This window comes from Culex pipiens, chromosome 1 (assembly GCF_016801865.2).
Source record: "Culex pipiens pallens isolate TS chromosome 1, TS_CPP_V2, whole genome shotgun sequence".
In the NCBI taxonomy this organism is placed as follows: domain Eukaryota; kingdom Metazoa; phylum Arthropoda; class Insecta; order Diptera; family Culicidae; genus Culex; species Culex pipiens.
Genome location: NC_068937.1, coordinates 60218350 through 60232548, shown reverse-complemented (window position 1 = coordinate 60232548; position 14199 = coordinate 60218350). Strand labels below are relative to the sequence as shown.

The following is a 14199-nucleotide window of genomic DNA, read 5'->3' as shown; positions in this document are numbered from 1 at the left end:
CGATAATTTTCGTCTCTTTTGTGTCGCTGTTTGTGTGCATGGGGTGATTGGTCATAATAATTGAATAATGCCTTCATAAGTGCAGTGCCTCTGGGGACGCGCAGTCCGGTTTTTTCGCGATAATTTTCGTCTCTTTTGTGTCGCTGTTTGTGAGCATGGGGTGATTGGTCATAATAATTGAATAATGCCTTCATAAGTGCAGTGCTTCTGGGGACGCGCAGTCCTGTTTTTTCTCGATAATTTTCGTCTCTTTTGTGTCGCTGTTTGTGTGCATGGGGTGATTGGTCATAATAATTGAATAATGCCTTCATAAGTGCAGTGCCTCTGGGGACGCGCAGTCCGGTTTTTTCGCGATAATTTTCGTCTCTTTTGTGTCGCTGTTTGTGAGCATGGGGTGATTGGTCATAATAATTGAATAATGCCTTCATAAGTGCAGTGCCTCTGGGGACGCGCAGTCCGGTTTTTTCGCGATAATTTTCGTCTCTTTTGTGTCGCTGTTTGTGAGCATGGGGTGATTGGTCATAATAATTTAATAATGCCTTCATAAGTGCAGTGCCTCTGGGGACGCGCAGTCCAGTTTTTTTCTCGATAATTTTCGTCTCTTTTGTGTCGCTGTTTGTGTGCATGGGGTGATTGGTCATAAAAATTTAATAATGCCTTCATAAGTGCAGTGCCTCTGGGGACGCGCAGTCCAGTTTTTTTCTCGATAATTTTCGTCTCTTTTGTGTCGCTGTTTGTGTGCATGGGGTGATTGGTCATAATAATTGAATAATGCCTTCATAAGTGCAGTGCCTCTGGGGACGCGCAGTCCGGTTTTTTTCTCGATAATTTTCGTCTCTTTTGTGTCGCTGTTTGTGTGCATGGGGTGATTGGTCATAATAATTGAATAATGCCTTCATAAGTGCAGTGCCTCTGGGGACGCGCAGTCCGGTTTTTTCGCGATAATTTTCGTCTCTTTTGTGTCGCTGTTTGTGAGCATGGGGTGATTGGTCATAATAATTGAATAATGCCTTCATAAGTGCAGTGCTTCTGGGGACGCGCAGTCCTGTTTTTTCTCGATAATTTTCGTCTCTTTTGTGTCGCTGTTTGTGTGCATGGGGTGATTGGTCATAATAATTGAATAATGCCTTCATAAGTGCAGTGCCTCTGGGGACGCGCAGTCCGGTTTTTTCGCGATAATTTTCGTCTCTTTTGTGTCGCTGTTTGTGTGCATGGGGTGATTGGTCATAATAATTGAATAATGCCTTCATAAGTGCAGTGCCTCTGGGGACGCGCAGTCCTGTTTTTTCTCGATAATTTTCGTCTCTTTTGTGTCGCTGTTTGTGAGCATGGGGTGATTGGTCATAAAAATTTAATAATGCATTCATAAGTGCAGTGCCTCTGGGGACGCGCAGTCCGGTTTTTTTCTCGATAATTTTCGTCTCTTTTGTGTCGCTGTTTGTGTGCATGGGGTGATTGGTCATAATAATTGAATAATGCCTTCATAAGTGCAGTGCCTCTGGGGACGCGCAGTCCGGTTTTTTTCTCGATAATTTTCGTCTCTTTTGTGTCGCTGTTTGTGAGCATGGGGTGATTGGTCATAATAATTTAATAATGCCTTCATAAGTGCAGTGCCTCTGGGGACGCGCAGTCCGGTTTTTTTCTCGATAATTTTCGTCTCTTTTGTGTCGCTGTTTGTGAGCATGGGGTGATTGGTCATAATAATTGAATAATTCCTTCATAAGTGCAGTGCCTCTGGGGACGCGCAGTCCGGTTTTTTCGCGATAATTTTCGTCTCTTTTGTGTCGCTATTTGTGTGCATGGGGTGATTGGTCATAATAATTGAATAATGCCTTCATAAGTGCAGTGCTTCTGGGGACGCGCAGTCCTGTTTTTTCTCGATAATTTTCGTCTCTTTTGTGTCGCTGTTTGTGAGCATGGGGTGATTGGTCATAAAAATTTAATAATGCCTTCATAAGTGCAGTGCCTCTGGGGACGCGCAGTCCGGTTTTTTTCTCGATAATTTTCGTCTCTTTTGTGTCGCTGTTTGTGTGCATGGGGTGATTGGTCATAATAATTGAATAATGCCTTCATAAGTGCAGTGCCTCTGGGGACGCGCAGTCCGGTTTTTTTCTCGATAATTTTCGTCTCTTTTGTGTCGCTGTTTGTGAGCATGGGGTGATTGGTCATAAAAATTTAATAATGCCTTCATAAGTGCAGTGCCTCTGGGGACGCGCAGTCCCGTTTTTTTTCTCGATAATTTTCGTCTCTTTTGTGTCGCTGTTTGTGTGCATGGGGTGATTGGTCATAATAATTGAATAATGCCTTCATAAGTGCAGTGCTTCTGGGGACGCGCAGTCCTGTTTTTTCGCGATAATTTTCGTCTCTTTTGTGTCGCTATTTGTGTGCATGGGGTGATTGGTCATAATAATTGAATAATGCCTTCATAAGTGCAGTGCCTCTGGGGACGCGCAGTCCTGTTTTTTCTCGATAATTTTCGTCTCTTTTGTGTCGCTGTTTGTGAGCATGGGGTGATTGGTCATAAAAATTTAATAATGCCTTCATAAGTGCAGTGCCTCTGGGGACGCGCAGTCCGGTTTTTTTCTCGATAATTTTCGTCTCTTTTGTGTCGCTGTTTGTGTGCATGGGGTGATTGGTCATAATAATTGAATAATGCCTTCATAAGTGCAGTGCTTCTGGGGACGCGCAGTCCTGTTTTTTCGCGATAATTTTCGTCTCTTTTGTGTCGCTGTTTGTGTGCATGGGGTGATTGGTCATAATAATTGAATAATGCCTTCATAAGTGCAGTGCTTCTGGGGACGCGCAGTCCGGTTTTTTCGCGATAATTTTCGTCTCTTTTGTGTCGCTGTTTGTGTGCATGGGGTGATTGGTCATAAAAATTTAATAATGCCTTCATAAGTGCAGTGCCTCTGGGGACGCGCAGTCCGGTTTTTTTCTCGATAATTTTCGTCTCTTTTGTGTCGCTGTTTGTGAGCATGGGGTGATTGGTCATAAAAATTTAATAATGCCTTCATAAGTGCAGTGCCTCTGGGGACGCGCAGTCCGGTTTTTTTCTCGATAATTTTCGTCTCTTTTGTGTCGCTGTTTGTGTGCATGGGGTGATTGGTCATAATAATTGAATAATGCCTTCATAAGTGCAGTGCCTCTGGGGACGCGCAGTTCGGTTTTTTCGCGATAATTTTCGTCGTAAATGATCGTTAAAATTTATTCCAACTTTCAGTTTTAGTAATTACTCATCAAACTATCGATTATATGAAGAGTAAAGCGTCATTTATTTACTATATTTGAAATTTGCTCGCGTTATCTAAATTGTAAAAACAGTACAATTATACTGATAAGTCCAGCCCATAGCACTAATGCTCGGCTGGCACGCGTTCGATAAAAATAAACCATTTTAAATAATCAATTATCTATCTTCCCGCAGCCGGCTGCCTAAGATTTAAAAAATTTGAACCGATAAACAAAATGCTCATGGTCACATCACTGCCACTCGTGAATCCTGACCTCATACCCATCTACTAACCCCCTCAAAACTCATGTGATACTTTGTCGGAGAAGCAGTCGATTGGGCGGTCTCTATCACTCAAGTATCGGACTAACATTCCCATCCACTTCCCCGTGACCCTACCACTGGTCGTGGCCGGCGCCGGTATTGATCAGCATGATAGGGGCCTTTGAGAAGTTGCGAAGCGAGGAAAGATAGCACCCACTCATCTTCCACGGCTCGTGGATGTAACTTCTGGAGGTCCTGGTCAATAACGGAGTAGCAACTGCGGGTGGGCACCTATGCTTATGCTTATGCTTAAAAAATATTAGGTTTTTTTTTCTCTGAATGCGTTTGATCATTTTTTTTTGAATACATGATATACCGGAAATTTATTTCGGAGCGTTTGGTACGGTATGTCCACGCATCCTTCCTCCCCTGTAGATTCTGTGAAATGTGATCCGTTCACAGAATCCTCTCTGCGGTAAACACAACGCAGTAGGGCTCGTCGCTTTAATTTTTGTATTACATTTTTGGGTGTTCTCGGATATATTACAATTATTAATATTGACAAGAAAAGTGCTTGGGGCGTAATCTAATCACAAGACTTTCCAACATGCTTTTATCGGACTGGCTGCGTTTTTGTTAGATTAGATTAGATTAGATGATATACCGGAAATTTATCTCTAACCCCTATGACAAAAATCCGAGGGAAGAACAATTATTATAATCTCATCTAATCAAATCAAACCCTAGCGCAGCCATTCTTTCGAAGGGATCCTGGAGAGTACCTTAGGCGTCATCCATAAAGTATGTGACGCTAAAATCGGCCAAAAATCAGTATTCAAGAAATAGTCTAGCGTGACGTCACAGTCTCACGTACCCGCCCTCTCCCCCTTGTCACACTTTGTCACACTTGCGGGGGGTTGTCGCTCCCCCCATAGAGCGTGACGTACTTTATGGATGACGCCTTAGGTTAAATTACGCCTATCACTCTTCTTGCCATTTATTAACATTTGTAGTGCGCCATTGCATCGGAATGCATTGAAACATCACAAACAAACGTTAAAGCGGCCAGGCCTACTGCGTAAAGTTGTATCGCAGAGTCATTATTCGTTGAAGTGTGTTGTAAAATTATAAATAACTCTTTAAGTTCGTAACTGTTTTGCGAAAAGTAGAAGTATATTAATTTCTAATTTGTTTTAACCCATAACTATTCTCAAAGGCGCTATCAAACCTATCAAATCAAGTTTAAATCCTCCCCTAAACCCGTTTTCAACACCTCTCACTTTACTCTAATCGAATCAATTTATCGCGTTCTATCGCGACAACGAATGGAGCTCACCTCTTATTGCAACTCCAAATCTAGCGTCACTCAACTCGCTCACTAACTTACTGACTCACGTTTTCCGTTTCCGTTTCCCGCTTTCCCTCTTCCCATTTCAATCACAGGCCCCCCTGTTCCGGATCTTCCAGCGCGTCTTGAACGCCCCGAAGGACGGCCACGATGCCGAGCTGCGGCGGCTTGGCGTTTACGTCGTGCGGCAGTTTACCGCCCTCGCGCCCAACAATCCGCGAATCTACGCCGAGCTGCTGTTCTACAAATCGATTAAGGAAGCGAACGCGATCGAAATGGGCTACGAAGACATGTACGGGAACAGCGTGTAAGTTTGGCGCGGGAAGGTTGCCCTCCTAGGGTGGTGGCCAACGGGGATTTTGGGGCAGCAATGTGACATGGACAGTACAGTGGTAAAGATTGGGGATTTCAAATATTTCACAGATTTTTCAAATTTTAGGTCGCTTTGATTTAGTTTATTTCTTTGTTTTTTTTTTTTTTATTTGTTGCGATTTTTGCTTTATTTCTTGGATTTTTTTAATTTTTGAGTTGTTTTTTATTTGTTTTATTTCTTTGAGTTGAGAGATATCAACTCTGATTGCTTTGATTTGTTTTTTTATTTTTTTTTGATTTGTACGACTTCTTTCATATATCTGATTTCTTTGATTTTTTTATAAGTATTTTTTTCATAGATTCAAGAAATATGTGGATTTTTATGTTGTTTTTTAATTTATAATTTTACTTGGTTGAGGGATGTTTGTTTTTTTTTAAAGATTTTTACAATTTTTTACAACTTTTTGGATTTGTAGAAGGTTTTTTAAATTTTCCCTCAGCACTGTAGAAATTTACCTCCGCAAATGGTGTGCGTTTTCATCGAACGTCAGTAACAAATGATTTTCTGTCTGTTTTTCTATTTTCTTCTCGGTTTGCTGATGCCGGGAATTCCATGCTTTCCTTTCCACGACGTCTTTCAGTGGTGCTAGCGGTCCCAAGGGCGCCTGGAGTGAGGAACAGGAGGAGGAACTGCGACGACTTTACATGGAGAACCAGACGAACCCAGAAACCGATCAAGGTAAGAGAGAAGCTGAGAAGGTTGAACAGGAACAATCTTTATTTTTTGGTTGGGGTAGGAAACAGGAAATGAAAAGGACGGAAATTGCATCAAAAGATGGCGTGCGTGGAACGTTGCTTGGTGAATTTTTAACGTGCAGTTTCAATTGCTGTTGGATGATAGGACACGATTTGGTTGGATTTATCGATATCGTTTTGACTTTTGGGATTGAACTGATTTCATTGTTGGTTAGAAATGATACTACTCCCATGTCATTTTTGTTACGATTTTGATTTTTTTGACTCTTGAAAATGAACACCAAGTCTGTTTATCCCATTGTTACATTTCTACGCATAATTATCCCACCAGGTATTTCGTTGACGTAAATTCTTTTTCGCCGAAATTTTACGATACAATTCATTATGTTATGTATTTAGCATAGTTAACACTTGAATATAATTTATTGGGGTAAAAAAAGCAAAGTAATCCACTTTAACGACCCCCGGGTCTTTTGTGGTCTCTGTTGCAAGTTTCTGCTCATTTCTAGGCGTCCGAAGATTATGTGTGGTGAGTCACCCAAAACCTCTTTTACGCAAATGGACCGACGTTTTACTTCCCCATCCGATAGAAGGCGTGGTCAGGCAAATCTCGTCTCGAAAAATGCCACCGGGTCCGTCTGGGATTGAACCCAGGCCATACTGGGGTTAAGAGGCTACCACGCTAACCACTAAACCAACGGACCCGGCATGGGGTAATCAGGAACAAATAGAGTCAGTTTAAGTTGTACTAATCTCTAAATTTTATATTGTTCAAACAGAATCCGCCGAAAATATCTGAATGAAAAAGTACCACTTAAAAATCACAAAACTTTATTACCAAACTTGAAACTTTTTTTATGACCAAGTATTTGTCGAAAAACGAAACATTTATTAGGTAAGAGTGATATTCATGAATTTTGTTGGTATTTAACATTTAATCAGTCCAATGCCTTTTTTGTCGGCAGATTTTCGAAGATAGCCCGCTTTTCTTCAGGAATCACAGCTTTAAGGGTGGCCACCAACGCCTTCTTTCTCTCCGGGTCCATACTTAGCAGCGACTCCTGCCAGAACATGGTTTTCATAAGGTTAAAATCAGCGGTCTCGACAAGCTTTTGCTGTTTTTTTTTGACGTGGATTGGTAAGGAAACTTGGGCCGGCAATCTGCTCCACCGCCGATTTCCCTTTTACCTACCGGTGGGAGCGTACGTGTACTTTGTACTCACTTTGCAAGAACACTTGTAAGAAACGCTAAAAAAACGCAACTTTCGAAAAGTTAAAGAATTACCAGAACTTGCTAGAATTAATGGAAAATACGAGAATTACAAGAATTACTGCAGAATTGCTAAGTAATTCTGGAATTACTGAATTATGCCACCAATTTGGTTCGGTGCCGGATACTCTTAACACGAAAATTAATAGGCATTAATAAGTTTATAAAAGGTTAATCGTGATTATTTGGACAGTTATTTTAACTGTTTTTTTTTAATTTTCTGTAGTATGTTTTCACAAATAAGAATCATGGAATCACTAATAATTAATGAAATAATCGAGAATTACCAGGATTACTCCGGAATTACTGAGTAATTCCGGAATTACAGAATTACTTGCTCAAACACAAAGTAACTCAAGATTAAGACCAGTTTGACACTGTGTGTGTGTGTGTGTGGTCCAATCCAATACCCGCTAACCGGTAGCGAAATTATGGGAAAGTATTATTTGTATCAGACTGTGTACATGCCGAATGCTGATACAGCTTATCTCAGTCCCGGGTATTAGGTGGTGATAGCCCTCGCGCTGCTTCCAACGACCCATTTCAGAATGACAGAGCTCCTTGCGGTCCAATTCCGAGGTCGCTGGGCATTGTTCGGCCCCGCCTAAACATAGTAGCAAGCATCTGAAGGAAACTCGATCTATATTTAGATTTCCAATCCCCTCAGGCAAATCAGGGACCAGCGCGTATTTAATACCTAATATAAGAAGAAGAGATAACATGTTTCAACACTACGGATCAATTCACTGCTAGAGTGTAAACCTTCTGGCCGACTGCTAAGCGTCCCAGACCACCACTAATCCAAAGGTGTGAGTTCGAATCCCACCTGATTCATTTTAGTTTTTATTCATATTCAAATTCCTGATTCCAAATTTCAAAGGTACCTTCCGGGATTTGATCCCTGAACCTTCTGCTTGGGAGACAGAAGCCGTAACCATTAAGCCACGGAGCCGGTTGAATGGGACGTGGTTCTCTGTATGGCTTTTTGCGAGATGAGAGCAGAGGACAACAATCATCTCAACGTTTCCACTTTACCCGGGCTAACGACCGGCAGTTCCAGTTCACGATGATTTCCCTTCATATGTTAAAAACCACTTATGATTTTGGCACATATTCCGTTTGTCAACGTATCCTGTCATTACTGGCGGGAAAAATCTACGTGGAATCAGCTGTGCAGACCTCATGTGTGACAGGAATGCAGGTTGAGCGACTCCCACGGGAAGATTAAGACCAGTTTGACACTATACTAGAAACCCCTTGATTAGGCACTTTGCGATTTTTCCAACTGCTAAAGATTTAAATTGGTTCAAATTGTCTAGTTAAATGTTTCCGACACAGTTGAGCTGTCGCTACTGTCAAGCTTGAAACATATAGTATACATTTTGTTCCCCGAGCCCTCGGTAGCGTCAACTCCCGGCGTGTCAACCGGCTGACGGCCGGGTGTGTGAGCCTATGTGCTAAACACTCGCGCCACAACGCCACATCACCCCATATATCTTACTCAAGCAACAACAAACGCGAAAGGCAACATTTACAACGTGCAATTGCTTTCCCTGCCAGGTTGACAGCCAGCGAGCAATGCATTGTCGTTCTAATTTTTTTAATTCTCTGGATTTTTACACCATACTTATTTGCATTAAAATTTGCCGAAGACACCAAAACGATCAGTTGTTTTTTTGCGGCTGTAAACTTGATTGTGAAGTTATGCAAACGCACAAAATTTCATCAACATTTTCTAAATATCAAATAAAACCAATTTTCCAAAGATTTTCCCACTTTAAAATGAAAGAATGTACAGAAAATGCGCTGATTGTGTCCCATCAGCTGCAATCCTGGGGCAAAGGATTTTTCCCCCGCTCTTTTCGCTTCATGTTTCTCTAAATGGCCAAGTGTGCAGCACACGGTTCAGTACAATAAGAAAATGCTGCTGCTGCTGGTGGTGAGTATGAATGAACGAATGTGTACGGCAACCGGCAAAAACATCTATCACTGTCGCCGGAATAAGTTTCTGCGGGCGAAAGCGAAAATTTTCCCGGGCGGACAAAGAAAGCTGTTCGAAAAAAACACGGCACTGGCAAAATCCGCCCCCGTCGTGTTCGCTCCGCAAAAGTATTGTCACGGAGCGCGCAGAGTGAAGGGGGAAATAGATGCTGGGTAAAAAAACTATTTGCGCTGGAAATGTTTTGAACATCGTGTAAAGTAATTATGCCTTTTTCGTGGGAATTTGGACGACAGATACACAAAGTGATGGGGATTTTTGTAATGGAAGGGACTTTTTAGAGGTAGTTAAGTAATATTGCAATCTCTTGAAAAAATAACCTTTTCGATATGTTTGACAATTCTTTTGTGGACACTTTTCCTGTCATTCTCGATTGGGAGCGTTCTTTTATTACGTAACGCAAAAATTAGGATTTTTGGACCCCCTTCCTTCCTCCCCCTGACAAAATTTCCATACAAATTAAAAAAATGTATGGGCGTAACACGGCCATCGATCCCCTCCTTCCCCCCAATTGCGTTATGTAATAAAAGAACGGAAAAGGATCTAAACCCAAGCAGCATTTATTGTCGCCAAGCCTTATTTGCAACTAATTCAAAACAATCCAATATTGCTCAGGCAACATGTACGCAACACTCCTGGTGACAAAAAAAGCGCACGACAACAACGCGATTGGCAACAATAGCCAGATAGTTGTGAACGTGTTGCGGCAATGTTTCCTATGCGATGCTAATTTTTGTAGGAGAAATTGATGGTGTTGCAACAATGTTACAAATATGTTGCAAATATGTCACCATTATGGTGAAAATTTTGGTTGCTTGAAATCAAACGTGCACCCGAAATGATTTCAAGCGCAACAAACTTCTAATTAATTTCTCAATAAATATGTTTCCGCTTTGGTTTCGCTACAAAACAAAAATGGATAAGTCTGGAAAAATAAACCTGTCGCATTTTTCGTCGACAACAAACAAAATTGTTTTTCTTAAATGTATAGAAGGTGTATTTCTTTGGCCATTTCAAGTTTACCGAGTAAAATTGCATTCTACTCATGGTTTTTTCATGCGCTCTCAATCGTTTTAAAATTTGCTATCTTTTCTGGAGCCATTTTAGTATCAAAATTAAAAATGTTGGCTATTATATATGAAAATTATCTGAGCCTTAATCCTAGCTACACAGAATGACAATTTTGTAACAAAAATTCATACAAAATGGGTTGAAATAGCTAAAAATTTATTGTTAAAGTATTTTTTTTCCAATCCACCATCATGGCGCTTTGTACGCACAGGGGTGTACTCAGGATCCTGATTATAATTAGCTGTGTGAAAATTATTCTTTTAATGCAAATTCGAAATTTTATGATTTTGAGTGTGTTATTTTCATGTTCGACAATATATTACTTAATTTTTGGCTATAGCAAAAATATCCTTTTTTCTTTGAAATTTAAATGTTATGATTTTCGAATCCCCTCTTCATTCCCACCTTTAATCATTATTATGAATGAATGAAAAACCCTATTTAAAAAGATAATAAATTGAATAAATGTGATAAGATTTCTGAATCATTCACCCTTAGAACGTCCCTGCTTATTTCTCTTTGAGCAAATTGCCACACTTCACTTCTGTTGCAGCAACGTTTCAAATATGTAGCAAAAAAGTTGAACATACATATCGAACACCCCAATTTGTGTAACGTTGTGGTAACATAATGGAAACATAAAATTTGCAAACATTTTATTTGTCTTGAGAACTGTCAAACGAAAACAAATCTCGTAATTGATAACTATTTTGGCGAGTGTTAACAATATTGCACGAGTCCTTGGAAAAAACTGTGTTTGGAAGGTGTGTTTTAAGCAACGTAGAATCAAATTTCTGGATGGCGGATGGTTCTTGGTGGGTGGTTCCCCTCCCCATTGTAAAAAAGCAAGTGGGGCGAGGAACCGGGCGCGGGTACCATCAGCCTTAGGCTGATTTCGGCTCTCCCGCACCCCACTGAGGATGTTGTGTTGGGTGGTGGACCACGTACTGGGGCCTCGGTCGGAACCGGGAAAAAGTCTTGCCAGAAAAACTGATGGACAAGGCTGCCCACCGGCGGGAAGCTCAGTGGCTACGTGAAGGCATCTCGAGACACCCAAGTAAGCTTCCCGTGTGTGTGCAGAGTGCTGACTTTGTGTCCAACTGCCGAGTTTTGGGATCATCCGAAAAATCACACGAATTAGGTTTTGATTGATCCGGGAAATCTTCCTCAGCATAATTAGCGGAATGCTTTTATGAATAGTGGAAATGTTATTTATTGTTTGTTTTTGCTGGTCGATAGTCGAAGTTTTGTTCTTGTCATGGCAAACGATATTTACAGTTAGCTTATCAAGGAAATATTGCAGCAACTTGTTTGCAACCTTCGCCGCTCAACATGAAGAAAGTTTTTTTTTGTTCCAACAGTGGTACAATAATGTAACAGAAACGTTGCGTAAACAAACAAAATCAAATTGTTGCCCCAGAAAATAATGGTAACTATTTCGTGAAGAATTTTGTTTCGATGTCACATTTTCGCGAATTGCAACATTGTTGCTCCCTTTTAGTAACATTACTGGACTTAGACGTTTTTAGCATGTTGCGCGATGCTGCTTGGGAAAGTAATAATCACAACGCCCTTCCTTAACCTGATAAAATGTGTTATACTAACAGGCTATCGTTTCCAATAAATTACAAATTACAAATTAGGAGTTCCGTGAGTTTGTTTTTCAACGTAAAAATTCAGCTGTCAGTCGTTCTAATTACCGTAAAACGGGGTGACTTTGATAGCCGGGGTGACTTTGATAGGTTCGCAATTTTTCAGCAAAATGAAGAGTACCATTAAAATACTTACGGAAAGGTTTAGAATCATACTGACTATGGTAAGAAAGTATTCAAAGTACCTCAAGAAGAACTGTTCTAAAAATATTGAAAAGTTTAAAAAGTTAGTTAACTATAGTTAGGAAAATATTGATAAAAGTCATCATTTCTGGAGCAACATTTGAAAAGGGCGCATAAGCATTTTGACAGCTAGAACTATTATGCGAATTCCGAGCCAACAGGTAACTATTTAACAAAACCCTCACCGTTAGAAGGTTGCTGGGAAGGCCAGCTATTGTTTAACACATCAAGTTTTGTGAAAAAGTTACCTGTTAGCTCAAAATTTGCAAAATAGTTCTAGCTGTCAAAATGCTTATCCGCCCTTTTCTCGTGTTGCTCCAGATTTTTAACTTCTCAAAGTGTCATGATTTTCTCAATGAACATGATTTTGAATCGGAAAACGGAATGCATTTTCGGATTCCTTGGACAATTTTCCACTAGGAGAAGCTTAAGTAAGTTTGTAAATAATAAATAATATGTGTTTTTGAAACACAATTTAAAAAAAATCTCCATATTTATAAGCAATTTCAGTTGTACAAATTTCATGTAAAATGTGAAAACTTGTGATTCTTGCTTCTAATTCAGTATAAAATGCAATATAAATCGATAATTTTATAAACAAAACTAGTTTTAATAAATATCAGGCAAAATTCCGACTTTTTAACAATTTTAACTAAAATTTATATGTATTTTGTTAAAAAGCTTATAAACTTAGTTAACTAAATATAAACATTGATTTTTTTCTGAAAAACTATATCAGCTACTTTAGTGATGGTACATTTAACGTACAAATAAAGTTTGAACATCTTAAATATGATTTCAACCAGAAAAACTATGACTATCAAAGTCACCCCGGAATTTAAACTAAGAATTTTTAACGTAACTATTTTTCTAAACACTATTGAAAAAACTTTTTTTTCCAAAATAGTGCATAGACTTTGTGTGGCCTACCCCAGTACATGTTTCAAAAATAATAATCTTGAGAAAAACCTTACCTGTTGGAAAATATTCCATATACTTGAATGCACTCCCATACGAAAAAGTGAATCCGCTCTGTTTTGTAATGGAGTTGACGAGAAAAAAGTGTGACTTTATAAAAATAAATATGCTGTTTTTTCAACTTCATTATATTTAATTGAAAATATCAGTTGCAAGTTTCTTGCCTGCACTTTATGAGTATTACCCTTTAATCCAAATAACTTATAAAAAGCTTCGAATAAAACATTACCCAATTTCCAACCTTATTTCCCATCAGACGTCATCGACTGGATCTCGGAGAACCTCATCGACAAAACGCGCACCCGTCGGTCCATAATCAAAAAGCTCAAAGAGCTGGGCCTGATCTTCAAAGCACCCACCAAGAAAAGCAACGCCGCCGCCGTCAACAAGAACCTCTGGACGCCGGAGCAGGACGAAAAGCTGCGCGCGCTGTATGACCAACATCGCCTCAACCGTTACGTGCTGGGAATAATCTGCGATGAGTTTGTTGGGGTGCGATCCAAGCAGGCCATCGTCAAGCGAATGATCACGCTGGGGCTGATTGCCGACAAGAACGAGGTGAAGCCGCCGAAAAAATCGCGGTCGGAGAAGGCTGCGGAGAATGGCTTTGAGGAGGGTGGCGACGGAATGAGCGGTGAAGATTCGATGTCAGATTCTGACAGCGGATCGGACGGAGAGAATGGCGGGCCAGCAGTTAGTCAGCAGAAGCAAGCGAAGCCTACTAGGCCGAAACCGGTCAAGCAGAGTAAACCCGCTGCTGCTGCTCAAAAGAAGCGTGCGCCGCCAACTAAGACCACGCTGAATGCGAAGAGCGTTCGCGGCATTTTGTCCGAGGTGGAGGAATCGATGAAGGAGGCGATCGAATGGCTGGCGGAATCGTTTACCGAGGCGTGCGACGATTACGATCCCTCGCTGGAAGATCCGGACGACGGAGTGCCGCTGGTGGCCGTGATGCAATCGCACCAGGAGGCGCTCAAGAATGGGCAGTTTGGCAGGCTGCTGCGGGAGTTGGGCGTTGCGGAACCGGTTGATAATGTGAGTAAACTTGAAAAATCCAGTTTGAGTTTTTTTCTCCTTTTTATATATTTTTTTAAATTTAACTTCAATTTTTAACTTTTAAATTTTGAGCTTTAACTT

At 40.6% G+C, this 14199-nt stretch overlaps 1 protein-coding gene across 1 annotated transcript in view; it reads left to right on the top strand.

Moving 5' to 3' along the window:
- The window catches only part of LOC120424135 (protein timeless homolog), a 150884-nt gene that overhangs the window by 134582 nt on the left and 2103 nt on the right, over positions 1-14199 (top strand). Inside the window, exons 12-14 of the mRNA XM_039588178.2 lie at positions 4937-5148; positions 5795-5892; positions 13319-14097. Of these exons, the coding sequence (XP_039444112.1) occupies positions 4937-5148; positions 5795-5892; positions 13319-14097 (1089 nt within the window). The remainder of the gene's footprint in view (positions 1-4936; positions 5149-5794; positions 5893-13318; positions 14098-14199) is intronic.